Source organism: Cryptomeria japonica, chromosome 9 (genome assembly GCF_030272615.1).
Source record: "Cryptomeria japonica chromosome 9, Sugi_1.0, whole genome shotgun sequence".
NCBI classification, from domain to species: domain Eukaryota; kingdom Viridiplantae; phylum Streptophyta; class Pinopsida; order Cupressales; family Cupressaceae; genus Cryptomeria; species Cryptomeria japonica.
Genome location: NC_081413.1, coordinates 647,383,186 through 647,401,836, shown reverse-complemented (window position 1 = coordinate 647,401,836; position 18,651 = coordinate 647,383,186). Strand labels below are relative to the sequence as shown.

The 18,651-nt window shown below is 38.7% G+C and overlaps 1 protein-coding gene across 3 annotated transcripts in view; it reads right to left on the bottom strand.

The window, feature by feature from the left end:
- Positions 1–7,962: 7,962 nt before the first annotated feature.
- LOC131066729 (ATP-dependent DNA helicase Q-like SIM) overlaps positions 7,963–18,651 on the bottom strand; it is a 287,762-nt gene continuing 277,073 nt past the window's right edge. For 2 of the 3 annotated variants that reach the window (XM_058001560.2, XM_058001562.2), the window contains one exon: positions 7,963–8,666. In XM_058001560.2, the coding sequence (XP_057857543.2) occupies positions 8,313–8,666 (354 nt within the window). In that variant the 3' untranslated portion in view covers positions 7,963–8,312. The remainder of the gene's footprint in view (positions 8,667–18,651) is intronic. The other variant, XR_009358846.1, reaches the window with a different exon arrangement.

The window sequence follows — 18,651 nt, the reverse complement described above, 5'->3', positions numbered from 1 at the left end:
TTGTTATATCTGACTCAGACTAGACTAGATATAATAAATGCAATTTGTATTGTGTCAGGATATCATAGAGATCCTAGAGAGAATCATAAGAGTGCGGTGAAAAGGATTTTCAGGTATTTGCAAGGAACAACTGAGTATGGTTTGTGGTATCCTAAAAATGATGACTTTACACAATGTGCATATACAGATGCAGACTGGGCTAGAGATGTTGATGACCAGAAGAGCACATCCAATGGAGATTTCTTTCTTGGAAAGAAACTTGTTTCATGGATCAACAAGAAACAATCATGTACTTCTTTATCTACTACTGAAACCGAGTATGTTGTTGCTGCTACTAACTGTACACAAGTTCTATGGGTGAAGCAAATGTTGAAGGATATAAGGGTAGATTGTAATGAACCGGTAGTTATTCATTGTGATAACTCTGCTGCTATTGACATATCAAAGAATCTGGTATTTCATTATAAGACAAAGCACATTTTCATTAAGTATAATTTTCTGAAGGAGAAGGTGGAAGCAAATGAAGTCAGACTGGTTTATGTGAACACTAAAGAGTAGATTGCAGATATCTTCACTAAACCTTTGCCTAAGGAATCATTTGAGTACTTCAGAGACAGATTGGGAGTTTCTGCCCCTCCGATAGAGACTTGAGTGATGTTGATTGGCATTAGTTCGACATGCATTATCAGAACTATCATTCATTCTAGATTGATGAGTTGGTGCTACTATTCAAGGGGATTAGTTAGCTGTGGTTCAGTAGATTTATGATTTTTCTTTGATGTTTATGTCAGATTTCTGGCATTGATGTCAAAAGGGGAGAGATATTTATGTGAAAACATAGCTTAATAGGGATATCATTCACAGGGGGAGTTTGGTCTTTTGCTCCATAACTTCATTGTCATATCATTTTGGGGAGATTGTTGGATGTCTTCTTTTGGGGGAGACTTGTTTGGCATTTCTTGGCACTTGGATGTTTTTCACGTCTACTGTTGCCATCAATGCCAAAGGGGGAGATTGTTGCCAATTTGGAGGAATTGATTATGTGTTGCATTGATGTTTGTCATTCATATCAACACTAGTTGTTTTTCTGTCTACCAGGTTCCGGTAGAGTGGTTGGATTATGATGTTATTTTGGAGATCTTCTTCGGTATGTTCCGTCTTGTGGAATTGGTTTGGATTGGTTATTCATGTGTTCCTGCTGCGTATCACATTCAATTGGCTCGGGATTTGCTGATCTGAAAGCTATCATTTGTTCTAGTAGGCCTTTTGGTTACTGGTAAGGGTTTTACCGACAAAGCTTTATTGAAGATCTTTTGATGAATCCGATAAGTGGTGTTGGTGCGGCTTCAAGAAGGTTATCAGGATGCTGATGGTTATCTTGTTCGTGTTCCAGTTGTTCAGTGGTGTTGCATTTGGTTTATTGGCGACCTAATTTAGGTCTGGTCTTATTCTATTAGGTTATGGATCGTTTTATGTAACGTGTTGGTTGATGCTTCCGATGCGTTACCGGTTGGATTTATTGTTTGGTTTATGTTGTTTCGATCTTAGGCCAACTTGGTTTATCATTGGTTTGCGGGATTATATAACAGATTTATTGTATTATCTTTTAGGTGGCTGACCTAATTGTTTAGGTCTCGGGCTGGTATAAATATGGTGTAAGATCTCTTTGTAGATCATGGTATGTGGGTTATGGGATTAGCTGTGCCCGAATAAAGTTGAAATCATATGAAGAGGTTTTTGTCGATCATAGGTTATCGAATTGGGTTTGTGTAAGAGGTTTAAGACCTTTGGTATTGAGCTTAACTGGAACTATTCTCAAGCATAGGAGATGTTATTCTTGCAGTTCATTCATCTTTCCAAATTGTAGTCTGGATTTATTTTGTAGTCAGTGAGGCTCCTTTTGTGATGAGCAGTGCGCTCTAGGCTATTGGTCTTCCTGCATGTGCAAGCCCCTCTTATTGTAATCACATACTTACTGATCTGACTGTGGGTAGGCTTCCCACTGTGGTTTTTCCTTGTATTGGGTTTTCCACGTACAAATCCTGCTGTTATTTGTTATGGATGGTTGGTAATTGTTATGTGATTTATGTTTGTGCTTAATTGTTATATCTTCTATTCCGGTATTTGGTTTATGCATTCCGGTAAAAGGTTTTGTGTGAATTTTTATAATCTGTTGACAACTGATTCACCCCCCCCCCCTCTCAGTTGTCCACCAATTATCCTAACGTAGTCATATTTGCCTTTCACATTATCATCTTGCTTCATTTTTGTTGTTTAGGCACATTTTCGTCATAGTTTGTTCTCTATACAGACTCTATGACTCTATCTATATAGGATGCTAGCGCGTCATGCTTTCGTCTTAGATATGTGCGTGTGTCCTCAGATAAAGTGTCATTGAGTCGCGCCAGAGGGCCTTTGTGACACGTTCAGTGTCATCTAAGGGGTACCTAATAGTTTTACTCTTTGTACCACATCCTGAGTGGAGAGGTTGATTAGTGAGTCCCCGATAGGTGTTCACTCACCTATCAAAGTGGTTCACTTTTTCCCCTCTATAGGCACTATAAATTAATGTACACACACACACACACACACACATACATTAATTTATTTGATAGATTATATTGTTCTTCTAAATAGGATTATGGACTAGGAATTTTGGATTTATTTTTGTTCTCTTTATATACTTGAGTCCATTCATTTCATGATTATCATTTGTCTAGACTTGTGAATGTAATGATGTAAGATCTCTTTGTAGATCGTGGTATGTGGGTTATGAGATTATCTATGTGCAAATAAAGTTGTAATCATATGCAGAGGTTTTTGTCGATCATAGGTGATCGAATTGGGTTTGTGTAAGAGTTTTAAGACCTTTGGTATTGAGCTTAATTGGAAGTGTACTCAAGCATAGGAGATGCTATTATTGCAATTCATTCATCTTTCCGAATTGTAGTCTGGATTTCTTTTGTAGTCAGTGAGGCTCCTTTTGTGATGAGCAGTGCGCTCTAGGCTGTTGGCCTTCCTGCATGTACAAGCCCCTCTTATTGTAATTACATACTTACTGCATAAGTATTATCAGACTGTGGGTAGGCTTCACACTATGGTTTTTTCCTTTACTGGGTTTTCCATGTACGAATCCTGGTGTTATTTGTTATGGATGGTTGGTAATTGTTCTGTGATTTATATTTGTGCTTAATTGTTATATCTGCTATTCCGGTACTTGGTTTATGCATTGTAGTAAAAGGTTTTGTGTGCTTAAAGTTTTATAATCTATTGACAACTGATTCACCCCCCATCTCGGTTGTCCATCGATTATCCTAACATAGTCATATTTGCCTTTCACATTATCATCTTGCTTCATTTGTTTAGGCACATTTTTGTCATAGTTTGTTCTCTATATGGACTCTATGACTCTATCTATATAGGACGTCAACGCGCCATGCTTTCGTCTTAGATCTGCGCGCGCATCCTCAGATAAAGTGTCATTGAGTCATGCCAGAGGGCCTCTGTGACATGTTCAGAGTCATCTATGGGGTACCTAATAGTTTTACTCTTTGTACCACATCCTGAGTGGAGAGGTTGATTAGTGAGTCCCTGATAGGTGTTCACCCACCTATCAAAGTGGTTCACTTTTTCCCCTCTATAGGCATTATACACACACACACACACACACACACACACACGTGTGTGTGTGTGTGTGTGTGTGTGTGTAATGTCCTAGATGCTTTATTCGATAGATTATAGTGTTCTAAATAGGATTATGGACTTTTATCTACTTGAGTCCATTTATTTTATGAGTTGTTATTCTTAGGCAAGGGTCCCATGGAGGGGACTTAAACTCTATTTTTAAGGAAGAGGTGGTCCCATGAAATTATTTTTCTGCTACGAGATTATTTGGAATCTTTTCCCCAAAAATAGGAGCCCCTACTTTTTAGGCAATGTAATTTTAAGTGGGTGAATATGGGATGCGGCTAGAAATTGCCCCACCAGCTTAGGAATATTTTATGCCACTTGTCAATCATTTGAATTTTAGAGAGAAAACTAAATTTATTTACAACCAACTTGCTTAAATTTAAGAGTTTAAACTTAAGAATAGACTGCCAACATCCTTAAATTTAGGAGCTTAAAGTTTTAAGTTGAAGTGCAATACAAACTTCATGGGACCGCTAACTTTCAAATATTCCTAAAAAATCTCAGCAGCTCTAACTCTATTTTTAGGAAGCCCCCGTCCATGGTACCATAGCCTTAATGTGTATCTATATTGTTAGATTAATATCAATAAATAGTTTGTTGGCTAGTTAAGGTTACTGTTTAGTGTGTAATATAAATTATAGTTAAAAATTAATAGTAACCATACTTGGTTATTACATGTAATATTAGAGTGTGATTATCATCAAATTTTAAAATGAACAATAATCATTGCTTTGTTGTAAATGTTTTGTAACAATAAGAGAGCTTAATATGTAGAAGATTTTGTTTTCATGATCTTAAACTAGTAATAAAGTACATCATTCACTCACAATATAAAGCTATCATAGAATCGACAAGTGGGTACAATATGCCCCTCTTGGACAATGATGACTTGGTGCAAATTATGTGATAGGAAAAGTTGATTCAAGGTTTCAAACCAATGGCTTAGAGGTGGCAATGAGTCCTATCATACCATCTATTGAGTTGGTTGTGATGGCAGGCAATGATGTTTCTAATAGGGCACATAATAATTGGTTGACAACTCGTAACACACAAAGTTGTGTTTTAATTTCCCTAGATTACATAATCGGGTTAATGGTAGATGATTTTCTTTAGCTTCTCTAAAGGTTATTTGGTATATTTTGTTGGTAATTATGGGATATAAACTATTTTGTAGCTTTTGTATATGTAGGTTTAGTCTACTATTCTCTAAGGATGGGTTAGTATTGTTGTTTTTATTTCATGTTTAGCTATTAGTTATTTTATGGGAGGGACATCCTTAGTGAACCCCATAAATTATCTAAGAAACAATAAGGGGGATAAGATGTCCTCAAGAAAAGGGAAGGATAATAGGATCGTAAACCTTGTAAGATACATTGTAGCTAAGCCTAAGATAAGACAAAGACCATATACATAACCAAAATGATGATGCATGTCCTTAGTGATTGAAGCTCTAAAGGCATCATAGGGAAGTTTTACCTCCAATACTATTTAGCCAACCAAGGAGGAGAAACCTAGTCTCCTTATTGTGTTGAAACATAAACCATTACCTAAGAGGGGTTTCCATAATATTATGGGCATATATGGATGAATATCTATTTGTTCACTCAAATGTTACTGAATGCACCTAGAAAATTATCAAGAGAATAGACCTTACAAATTAGTTCTACTGCGATGTCTTACACATGGGTAAAGGGAAAAAGGAAAAAAAAACAATTATACTATATCAATAAGAAGAATCTTAGAGCAGTCTTTTAGATTGTAAAAGGAGAAAAAAAACATTCAAAATAACAACTACCTCAACCTAGCTTTTGGTTTCCAATTACAAAGACCCATTGTCTAACAGTATTAATGTTAGGACAAATGCCATAGAATCTTTCAAGAAGCGAATTTCTAAGCAAGTAGTCGATTTAAGAATATCAATTTGAACCTACCTTCCACCTCCTCCTCCTTAGAAATCCTAGGGCATTCATCCTTACCAACTCTCACAACAACCACAAGTGGGCATAACCTAACTATCGTCTTGGAGCATCAAAATCCATCAATGTACTAACCTCCATCTCATAGAGTTCCTTTGAATCCCTACTGGTCATACCATGAACAATGATAAGAGATGAAGAAATAGGAACAACAATAGGAGATGAAACAAGAACAATAAGAGTTCAAAAGAAAAGCAATATCACCCTCCTCAACAAAAGACATGTCCTCAACAGATGTAGGGAGAAGAAAGCATTTATGCAAACCCAAAAAAGAAACACCATTTTGGATTTCTAACACACTCTTCCTATCAACTCATGCCCCTACGCCTTCCAATGATCTTCAAAATGAATACCTAGTTCATCCTCCACTTCAACCTAATTGCTCACACAAACATCCCCAAAAACAACATCAAAGTCTCCATTATTAACAAAAATTGAGGCAAATCTGCCATCGAAAGAATAGGAATTTCTTTCCTTTTCTAGGATTTGTGCCATTAGGATGATAGGGTTGTAGTGGAAACAAAAGGTATTTTGTCCTCAATGCCTTCATGTACCCAAACATCCTCCTCCTCAATGCCTTCATGTACCCAAACATCCTCCTCCTCAATGCCTTTATACCCAAACATCTTCAACAGGAAAGCCATCATTAGGATCATCATCATCAACATCCTCTAACTCATTGTCACCATTGCTAAAAGTGCTCACTGCCACAACTAGAGTTTGAGAACAATTCATTGTCACCATCTCAATGGCATTATAATTTACAATAATTCTTAAGTAATCAAAATAAAGACACACACACACACACATATATACATATATACGTACATACATATACACATACACATACACATACACATACACATACACATAGATATACATATACATACACACATACATATATACATACACACACAATCTTCTACATGTTTACAAAGTTAAGGATTTCAGATAAAAAATGTTGTGATCTTAAACAAAATAGATACGTGAAAAATGGTCTCTCAATATCTTAATTTTTTCTAGAAATAGATATGCCAATTTTTATTTAATGATAGTAGATATGTTTCAAAGTATAGGCAAGTACATATTGATTAAATTGAAAAGGAATCGAGGAAATATGTGTTAGTGCTTTTACCCAAAACTTTTATAAGATATGGAAGGACTTATTGAGCTTATCCAGCATTTAAGAAAATAGCTTGTTTTGGAGATAATGCAGCACAAATATTCTTGGAGAATGCAAAGTCTTGTGGAACATATATAAAATGAATGCATTTCTTATATGTATCTATGATTGCATTTTGAAGATGAGGCAAATGAGTTGTTGAAAAACGGAGTACACAAAATCACTAAAATTGGTAGCTCAAATTAGTTGCAAAGAAATTTAAAAAAAGATAAAATAGAACATTTAACAAGATAGAGATTTACATGGTAAAATCTTGACAACATGTCAAAGAAACATACATTGAGCAAAGTATCATTACTCTTACTGCTTAATGAAAAATTTGCAATCTTCATGCAGCAGCTACGATTACACATTATATATATCTTTCACTACTACAAAATTATCTATAATATCTCCCACATAGCAGTATCATCAAACTTACGAAAAAAAAAAATCTTGTTGTAAGGAAATAATAATTTTTATGAGATGAAATTAAATGAGATAAGATTTGCTTTATATTGTTGTCATAATCTAACATGAATGGCATTGAATTTCAGTCTTGAAATTATACTTAACGAATAAAATCTAAAGATTGTTCTTAAGAATATAGTCTATGAAGATTCAGATGAAAGGAGAGAATGAATTTATAAGGTTGAATTAAAAAGTTTGTGCACAAGGTTTTCTAAGAATTAACTCATGACCATTTACCAGGCTTCGAAAAGGTTGTATCCAAGGAAAAATGGGAATTGACCATTGGAAGAATATAACCAAGTTTTGCTTGAAAAAGACAAAATGTTGGAAGAGGATTTTAAGTTAAGAATAAATTGTTAAATTAGTTGCACCTACAAACCATTACATGTTTTCAAGCATGATAATTGGTCATAAAAAATGTTTTATTTTGAAATGTAGTTATGTGATTCTCAATCTAATATATAACAAGTTTGCGGTTTCTATCATGGATATTAAAAGTTTAGATGTATACAACACCTAAATGGTTGATATATGTTATGAAGGGAAGAAAGCCGCAATCAGTTGCAAGACAAATTCAGTAGAATCCTCTCTTGCAGAATTCAAAATTTATATGGAGAAAGGATTGATTCATACCTCGTCACATTTTGCAACTATAAATTACCATTTTTTCAAGGTAAAAATGGATATTTTTATTAATATCTGGTGCTCGAGCCCAGAAATAATTAGAAAAGAAAAGCGTTTTCAAAATGTATGAAGAATTTTCCGATGATTACATTCATCAAACAGAAGCAGAAACAGATTTCCGTGAGAACCCATCATGGTATAAGAAATAGCAGTAAAATTTGCTTTATGATGGGTCAAGACTCAAGCATGGGATGTTCATCAGTATATTTTGTCAAACACTAACAAACAAGTGATGATTTTTCAAGAATTTGAAAATAGACTAATGAGATAATATCCAGTACACTTTCCAATTGTTTGATTTACATGTTAGCCTTTAATGCAGACAACTTTTATTTTTTTTTCTTTGATATCTTTGCAGAAAGTCGCCCTCGAACAGTATTTAAATTTTGTTTTGGCTTTCTTGATGCTCTTTTTCGCTTCTTTCTCCTCTTTCGACCTTTGAGCCGTTGCTGCCGAATTTCTGTATCTGCCCAACCCCTTCCCCATTCACTATTTCCAGATGTTGACTCTTGCATTTTCATTGCCTGGAGCATATCACCTTCAGGAAAGAGCGACAAAGAATGATCTCCTGCACTAGCAGACATGTGATGAAGATCACATCCTTTTAAAAATTCTAGGCCAAGAACTGTAGGCTCTGGATTTTTTATCGTGAGAAATTTCCCCTGATTTCTTTGCATTGCTACCTTTATCACAGGAATGAAATGAATTGAATTAGCAACACCGTAGATTCAATATTTCCATTCTATGACAAAAAAAATGTGAATGAATGGCATGTGTTCTTTAAAGAAAATTTACCAATATCTAGGTAAATTTTGTTAGCAAGACAGTAGCTAACAGAAGAACTCTACAAAATAAGCGTCATGTACAAGTCTAGTTATCAAGTCAATAAAGCAATACTAAAAGCTTCATCAACAACATTTCTTTAAACTTAATTTTGATGTTCAAAGAAGCCCTGAAGAGTTGATCCAAGATGTTGAAGGCAACATACATATGATACATAGAAAATTTAGGCCATGCTAGCCAATATAGAGGCTGCAAAATTGGGATTTTAGTTAGCACTCAGGCATACATAAGTTAATCATGAAGGAGATATATTTAATGCATGGCCTTTCTGATGACATATATTCTAATGAATCAGTTTGGAGGCAACAAATTTAGATAGACAAGTGCATACAACCAGTGGTGTTTACATCAAATCAATTATAAACATGCGAGGCATTCAGCCAATATGATATCAGATAAAATAGAGAACATCTGTATCACTCTTCGTGCTGGAGAAAGTAAATAACTATATATTCTTTATTATCCCATTTTCCATTAGCAAGCAAAATACAACTTGATGAGAATAATTGTTCCTCTCACTCACTTCACACCTGGTATTATTCTTGCTTATCATTTCCATATAACGTGCCAAAATAACTGCAAACATCTACTAATATCTACCATGCCAAGCAATATCTTCACTGCTCTTCTCAGATGCTTTGATTAATTTTTCTACCCTACTTCATACACCCCCAACACTCATGAGCTTATGCAATAAATGTGCAAAGATATGTTGTTCAATGTGGAAAAGGGTTAAGGGGAAGCAGTGGGACTGCATGCAAATCACAATAATTTCTCCACACTGCTTGATTAGATAGTATGAAATAGTAGAAATTCAAGGAGCCTGTAATGTCCCCTTTTTAGCTGTCAGGAGGCGAGTTGTCGTTAGCCCGTTTTACCATGGTCCTGAAGGCTAACCAGGACTTTGCAGGGACCGGTGATGGATTTGGCCTAGGCAAATTCAGTTTTGGGCCAAACGGAGTTGATTTGATAGGGTTTCCTAGAACTTACTATTTATAGTAAGTCAGTTTGGGCTCAGTGTCGGGAAATTTTTGGAGCGATTTTCGTTAACTTCATTTTGGTGCATTTAATTATTCTCCTGGATTGCATTTTAAATGGGGGAATTATTTATTCAGGCAGAAATCGAAAGTTTCTAAAGTTAAATTTAATTATTTAACTTTAGAGGTTATTTAATGCTGAAGCTAATGTTAAAAAGAAAATATTAAAAGTACCCCTTCTTTGTGGAGACATAAGGGGATAATAATATTTTATTCTATTTTACATTTATCCCACATTCGTGATGCATTGGGATTGGAGCCAAAATGAAGTGATAAATGAAGGCATTGAATGCTGGAAACTCATCTTGGAATTTGTGTTCTTGGAAATGGTGAAACTGAGTTTCCAGAGGAAAAAATCTGGAAATCTTCTTGGCTATTGGGGGCGTCATCCTCATTGGCAACATTTCCCACGTTTGTGAGAGATCAAATCTGGGAAATCTTTTAACTTGAAAAATTGCAGAGCTGGAAGATAATGACAGGTGAAGTTCAAGAATGGAGGAAATTACAGTGAAGGTATTGTGGCAAGCGAATTTCTTCTTTCAGCTATATCATCTTGCATTTACAAACTTGTTATATTCCTACTGGAGGGAAAACGTAGAGCTGGGAAGAATTAATGGAATGTAGCGGAGTATTGAAGTTAGTTGAACCTATTTAGAAGATAGTCGCATTGTTGCAGTGTGCCCAAACCGTAGAGTTTGTATTGGTTTTCAGTGGAAATTCTTGGGCGGGAGTAATAATCGCAGAGATTAGTGGCAGTAGCCAAAGTGAACAGTAGCATTAAGCAGACTGGGCGAAACCTTTTCAGCTGAGCGTAGCTTGAATACTGGACAGGTCGTGGTCTTACACACAGGTTGCGTGTTTTTTGTAATTCACAGTGTGCATGTGTGCTGCATGGCTGAGCGATTACCTTTCCTGGCAAACCGCACCTATTATTTACTGCACGTTGAAGTTGTTATATACACTGAGCTGGGCGTAACCAAGAGTTTGTGTCTACAGCAGCACTCTGGGAGTCCACAGTTCGGGTGTGTGGCAGGTTGTATCTTGGAGCTGAGGAATAGAACTGATTTATCATTGCGAAGGGAGTTACTGCAGTCATTTCCAGCCAAAATACAACAGTTGTTGGTGGTAACTTCAATACATTCTGAGTTGCTCACAGTTTGGAATATCAGTGCTGAGTTGCGTGGTGAAAGGAAGTAGGTTGCAGAATAACTAAGAGCGAACAGACCCTGGTACGTGAAGATTCAAATCGAACTACATCAGCAGTTAACCAAGTTCACATTCCCCATACTGAAATGTGTAATTGATCGTGTTAAATTGACAGTTGTGTAACAAAGATAGCTGATTGAATGCACTGTGTAAACTGGAAGATACTCAGTTTCTTTAGTGTGATGTACTTCAGTTTGGAGTTTTGAATTAAAGCAAAATTGTGTCAAATTTGTCAATGCATTTCCCTTGAATGTCAACATTGATTATGAATGTGAAAAAAAAAAAAACACCAAACGCGCCAGGTACAACTAAACATCACTTCAAACAGGAAAGAAAATCAGTCTTTCTAACCTTGGACAGGGCAGCCTGTTACAGAGCCACAGGGTCATATATGGTAGATTTAGATCTGTGCTAGTGTTGAGATTCACTCACATGCTTTAGCCTTCGTATGGATAAGAAGCTTACAAAATACAAAATAACTTTTGAGACTGTTCATGAAGCAACTTAGCCATTATTGTCTGATGCACAGTATGATTATAAATTTTAGTTTAATAGTAAGTAAAGCTCTTTGATAATAGAATGCTAGGATAGAGTTAGAAAACAAATATGTAGTTTGCATGATGTTTTATTTCAGGTTTCGTGATTAGTTACAACTTACAATTTTTAAAGATTCCAAAAACTTCCATAAATGTCCAAATAAATACTACTCAAAGTAGGCATTATGCAATTTGCGAACCAAAGTAAATACATTTTTGTAAATTTGGTTATTCTAATTTATTTTTGGGCTCTTGGGAGTGCTGTGTAAATACTGATCTGTCCATCAATCTCAATCTATCTACTACTTTAGGTATCCAAGCCAGGATCGTTTGTGTGTGACAAGTTGATTTGCAGGGATTTAGATGACAAGTTGATATCCAATAAGGATGACGCGAAGACTCAAGTGGACAAGTCAGGATTAAATCCTTTTAAGAGTCGGGGAATGAATCCTTTCAAGATTCAAGTGGACACACTACAGACGGCGTTGATTAGTTTGCACAATCAAATGGTCAGAAATAAACAAAATCAGGAAGTGGAAGTGATTCTGCCTCAGGTTCAACTTTGAGAGGTACTTATCTTCAAAATATTTTTTTAAAGATATATTGAAGCTGAAAAGAAAGTCCCAGGTTTGATGGCAATCTACAGCCTGAATCTTTCTATCATTAGATTCTGGCAGTTTTTTGATACTAAACTGCTCTGGAGAATTTTCAGTTTGAATTCTGAAACTCAAGGGAACAGCAGATGTTAGTAGCAAGGGTTATGCCACAAGGTTGATTGAGAAGACAAAGTATCCCTTCTTCTGGGGAAGAGCTCTCTAAAGCAGTGAAGGAAAAGTATTGGCCACAAAATTGAGCAGGTCCCTAAGAAGAATTATCCAACATCAAACAGAGGCCAAGTGGATCTCTCTTAGACTTCTGAAAAGTGTGTTAGCTTGAGTACTTGGACGAATCTGGCTAAAAGAACTTGTATAAAGATACTCAGGTTTATAGATGGATATATGTTTTTGATACAAAAAAAAGATGAGATTCATGATTTTGGAAAATGTGGACGATGCATGGTCTAATAGCATTGAAATTTGCAACAGAACTTTGAATAGACAATGAAAGATAATATTGAGGTTGTGTCATATCCCTTTTAACTGGAGCAATTATCTATTATGATTATGCTTACTAATTATTATTCAGAATCATTATTAATGATTGGTTAATTATTATTTACTGGTTGGTTAGCATTATTGGCTATGATAATTTTGCCTATATATATATATATATATGAAGTGCATTGTGAATTTGACTTGGTCATTATATGTGGGTCTATGCTATATTGATTGATGGTTGCATATGTATTACTAAGAAAGCTCAAATTGCTAATGTATATGTCTGTTTGTCTAAGTGTATGAATGTCTGTTCGGAACTCCATGGCACACATGATTTCGTGAATTTTTTAAGACACGAAAAACATTGTTGATGAAGCCAAAAAATAGAGATCTCACTCCTACCACATGCTTTTGACCACGTACAACTCCCTTTACCTCAAGTACGGCTTCATATGCATCAAGTACGGTGTAATACAAGTTATCTACGGTCTGAAACATAACACGTACGCGGGGTCGAGGGGTAGCAACCCAGCCGCCAACACCACATTACAACCTTCAAAACCACACGGAACTTCATGGCACACATGATTTTCGTGATTTTTTAAGACGCCAAAAACATTGTTGATGAAGCCAAAAAAGAGAGATTTCACTCCTACCACATGCTTTAGACCACGTACGACTCCCTTCACCTCAAGTATGGCTTCATATTCATCAAGTACGGTCTGATACAAATTATCTACGGTCTGAAACATAACATGTACGCGAGGTCCAGGGGCAGCGCCTCCACTGCCAACACCAAATTACAACCTTCAAAACCACACGGAACTCCATGGCACACATGATTTTTGTGATTTTTTAAGACGCCAAAAACATTGTTGATGAAGCCAAAAAATAGAGATTTCACTCCTACCACATGCTTCTGACCATGATGACTCCCTTTACCAAGTACATCTTCATATACATTAAGTACGGTCTGATACAAATTATCTATGGTCTGAAACATAACACGTACACAGGGTTGAGGGGCAACGCCCCCACTGCCAACACCAAATTACAACCTTCAAAACCACATAGAACTCCATGGCACACATGATTTTTGTTATTTTTAAAGACGCGAAAAACATTGTTGATGAAGCCAAAAATTAGAGATTTCACTCCTACCACATGCTTTTGACCACGTATGACTCCCTTTACCTCAAGTATGGCTTCATATGCATCAAGTACGGTCTGATACAAATTATCTACTCTCTGAAAAATAACATGTACATGGGGTCGAGGGGCAGCACCCCCACCGCCAACACCAAATTTCAACCTTCGAACCACATAGAACTCCATGGCACACATGATTTTCGTGATTTTTTAAGACGCCAAAAACATTGTTGATGAAGCCAAAAAAAAGAGATTTCACTCCTACCACATGCTTCTGACCACGTACGACTCCCTTTACCTCAAGTACGACTTCATATGCATCAAGTACAGTCTGATACAAATTATCTACGATTTGAAACATAACACGTACGTGGGATCGAGGAGCAACGCCCCTGCCGCCAACACCAAATTACAACCTTCAAAAAAAAGAGATTTCACTCCTACCACATGCTTCTGACCACGTACGACTCCCTTTACCTCAAGTACGACTTCATATGCATCAAGTACAATCTGATACAAATTATCTATGATTTGAAACATAACACGTACGCGGGATCGAGGAGCAACGCCCCTGCCGCCAACACCAAATTACAACCTTCAAAACCACATAGAACTCCATGGCACACATAATTTTCGTGATTTTTTAAGACGCCAAAACATTGTTGATGAAGCCAAAAAATAGAGATTTCATTGTGTGGTGGAGTATGCCTTGGCCAGCGGTTCCTTCATCCCCTCTATTCCTGCTTCTTGGTCACCCCTATCCCTTTGACAGATCATGCTCTCCTCAACCTCTCCCTTCAGTCCTTTCCCCCTCACCCCCCCAGCGGCCTGCCCATCCGTCCCTCCCCGCGCGCACCTCCTTCTGCTTTGATGATGCTGACAAGGACCTCTTTGCCTACCACCTTCGGCAGCTCCTCCCACTAGATCACCTTTTCTTCCCCCTCGGGTCGGTTGTGGTCAAGTTTGAGCGCCTCTCCGAGTCTATTTGGGAGGCTACCCCCCTGTCCTTCCCCCATTTCACCTCTCCCCCACCCCCTCCGTCTAGGAGCCGGTCTTGCCCTATGAACAAATGGTAAGACGAGGACTGCAAGTCTCACCACCACATCATGCGGGGGACCTTTGTTAACCACCACCCCGACTTTGTGTAGCAAAAAATTTCTTACCGCTATCTCCTCCGTAGCAAGAAACGCCTCTTCATTTCCCAGCGCAGGAGAGCCCTGCGGGCTGCTCTCATCCACTCCCCCAAGTCCTTCTAGCGGACCCTTTTCCCTCGTTGCTCACACCACCCCACGGATCTGGACCATGGCTCTCATGTTTCCCATACTTCCGCGCTTTATGACATACCCGGCCAGGCCCCCATCCTCGTCGTTGCTCCCGCTCATTGCCTTCTTTTCACCCACACGAATGTCATGAAAGCTATTAGGACCTTGAATAGCAGCATGGCAGCTGATGAGGAGGGTTTCCAGGCCGAGTTCTTCAAGCATGGTAGCCACATCCTGAGCTCTTATTTGGCTGATCTATTCAACCATGTGGTTAGCACGAGATTCCCTCCATCTTGGTCGCATCATATCATTCATCCAATCCACAAGGCAGGCCCGACTTCTGATCCCAATAACTACAAGACTATTATAGTTGGTCACTCCTTCTCCAAACTCTACGCCATAGTTCTTCATGCTATACTCTCTAGAGAGTTGGACCACCACGATATACGTGCATAGGGTCAGGCTGGTTTCAGACCAGATTATCAGACCACTGATCATATTTTGACTCTCAGAGCTATTATTGAGGAGGCTCGCCATCATTCTTCGAAGGTGTACTGTTGCTTTGTGGATTTCTGCAAAGCCTTTGATTCTGTGTCGAGGGCAACCCTGTTCCAGAGACTTCCAGACATTGGTATTTCTGAGACTCTTTTGGCTGCCATTATGAGACTTTATGAGTCAGTTCGAGGTCATCTTTTGACCCCCCTTGGCTTCACCGACTTCATTAGGAGCACCATTGGTGTGAAGCAGGGCTGCCCCCTCTCCCCCACCTTGTTTGGTATCTACATTGATGAGCTAGAGGCTTTTCTTTTAGAGCACTCCCTCTCGACTGATGGTTGCCATTTCCACCATGTCCTGGTTTCTATTTTACTCTTTGCTAATGATGTGGTCCTTTTAGCATCCTCCCCTAAGGGCCCTAAGGGTTTATAGAGACAATTGGATGGCCTTGTAGCTTTTTGTGACCTTCGGCAGTTGATGGTCAACTTGGGGAAAACGAAGGTTATGGTCTTTAATTGCCTCAAGACCTCTCACCTAGGGATCAAGTTCTTTGGCCCCCATTTTAGTTTGAGGCCTCCCTTCAGCCACGGATCAACAAGGGTTATGGTTCTTTGGCTCTTCTCGAGAGACCATGCTTTAGACATCATTTCCAAGACACCATGTCCAAGATGGCTCTCATGAATACTTTGATTAGGTCTACTGTTCTCTATGGGTTTGTTGTTTGGGGGTTGTCCCTCTTGGAGTCTGATTGGGCTTCTACGGAGTGGGTTTAGGTTCTTCTTCTTCGACGCATCATTAGATGCAAGCACTCCATACCTCACAATATTATTCTCGCAGAGTTCAGAGCCCACCCTCTCAGACTTGGAACCATCTTTGACTTTATTTGGTTCTTGCACCGGCTACAGGGTTATGCCGACACAAGTGAGGGGCGCCTCAGGTACCCCTACCTTGCTTACTGCTCCTCTGAGACCATAGCTACGTTGATGTCCTTTGGTTGGTTTGTGGAGGCTTCTACTCTTCTTGGTTCTATTGGGATTGAGATTGATCGTCTTCCTCCCTTCCAGTACTCTATGGGTGCTCCTCACCATCTCCTCCCTTCCAGACAGGAGCTCAATCGATGTGTCTGTGAGGATATTTACAGGTAGTTCATCCACACCACCTAGGTCAACCCCCATGGGGGCCTCCACCCCAAGATGGCCATTTATGCTGAGCACTTTTTGGAGCTTCGTGATGGGCTCATTGTACATCCTTCTTACCTATCACATCACTGGGCACATTCTCTCTGGATCCCACTTAGCTCTTTTAGAGTGGGTTCTCATTGTCTCTGTATTGAGACTGATCATCAGTTAGCCAGAGATAGCAGGATTTGTCGGTTTTGTTCCATGGGTGAGGCCAAGACTGAGGAGCATTTCATTTTTCGCTGCCCTTTATACTATGAGATCAAAGACAGGTTTTTCTGTCTCTTCAATGAGGCATAGTTCCTCTCCACATTTTTTCGATACACAAACCAAAGGTGCCTTTCTCTTTACATGCAGGAGGTTGTTTGGCTTCGGGACCTATCCTCCCAGCGCTAGCCCTATGACATTGTGCAATCGTGCCAGCTTATCACTTCCTTCTTTCTTGAGATTCACTCCGATCGTGGCACAAGGCGCCAACTCAGTTCTCCCTCCAGATCTCATCGGTCGGTGGTTCCCAGGAAAGCCTCCCTCTTGCAATGATGTTCTTCTCCCTCCACGGAACGTCTTAAGGGCATTGGGTTTCTTACTGACCTTTTGGGTGGCGAGTCTATCTTGAGGTTCTTCTTTACGGTGCAGATTTTGTAGTGGAAGGGGCTTGAGGGGGGATTTTCCCCCCCTCTCTCTCTTTCCTTGCTTTCTTTGTCTTTTGTTCTTTGTTGCTTTTGTTCAGGCACCGTTTGGTGTCCCTACTGCGGGCTGGCCTCCTTGTTTGGCTGTGGGCAGTCCCTTTGTCCCGTTTTGTGGTCTTTTGTTGGAAATTAATAAATTTATCTTATCTTATCTTATCCTACCACATGCTTTTGACCACATACGACTCCCTTTACCTCAAGTATGGCTTCATATGCATCAAGTATAGTTTGATACAAATTATCTACAGTCTGAAACATAACATGTACAGTTCACTCTTCGCCATGTGCGACCTGCACACCTATGTACCTGTATGGTTCAATGGCTGACTCGTACGACCTAGGCTTGTCCTTAAGTACGTCCAAATCTAGATGCACTCTTTGCAAGGTTTGATGCTCCTCATGTACGTATCTGTATGGCTTGATCCCTTTGACGTACGAACCACCTTCCACCCCGTGCCCGTGTCTGTACGACTATGTTCATATATAGGTTGATGGCACTCAATTTTTGTATCCCTTTGTACAAGTTGGCAAGTTGCTCAATCCCTTCAGGGTATGGTTTGGTCTCATCTCGTCCTCGTCCGTACAATTTTTTTCCTTCGGTCAGCAATTCCCTTCGATCTTGCCAATATGGATTTTTCCCTTTGCCCAACCAATCCCTTTGATCCAGTCCGTACAAAATTTTTCCTTCACCCAACGAATTCCTTCCATCCTATCTGTACGGAAATTTCCCTTCACCCAGCGAATTCCTTTGGTCCTATCCGTATGTAATTTTCTCTTCAACCAGTCGGCTATATAGAAATTCTTGGTAGCTTAGTGTTTGTATGACAATTTCTCGGCAATAAATTTTTCTGTACGAAATTTCCACTTGGCAGTTTGATATCTGTATTGGTGGCAATTTCCTCCTAGTGATTTTGGTGTCCATAAAGTGGCAATTCCCTCCTGGTGGTTTGGTGTCCATACAGTGGCAATTCCTTCCTGGTGGTTTGATGTTCGTACAATGGCGATTCCCTCTTGGTGGTTTGATGTCTGTATGGTGACAATTTCCTCCTAGCAGTTTGATGTGATGTTATCTTGGTCACTAATGTACGAAATGTCTCGTGTTCGTATGATGACGTCTTGGTCTTTACTTGCCTTTGTGTCTCCTTCTGTACAGATTCCTTTGTACGGATTGAGCCT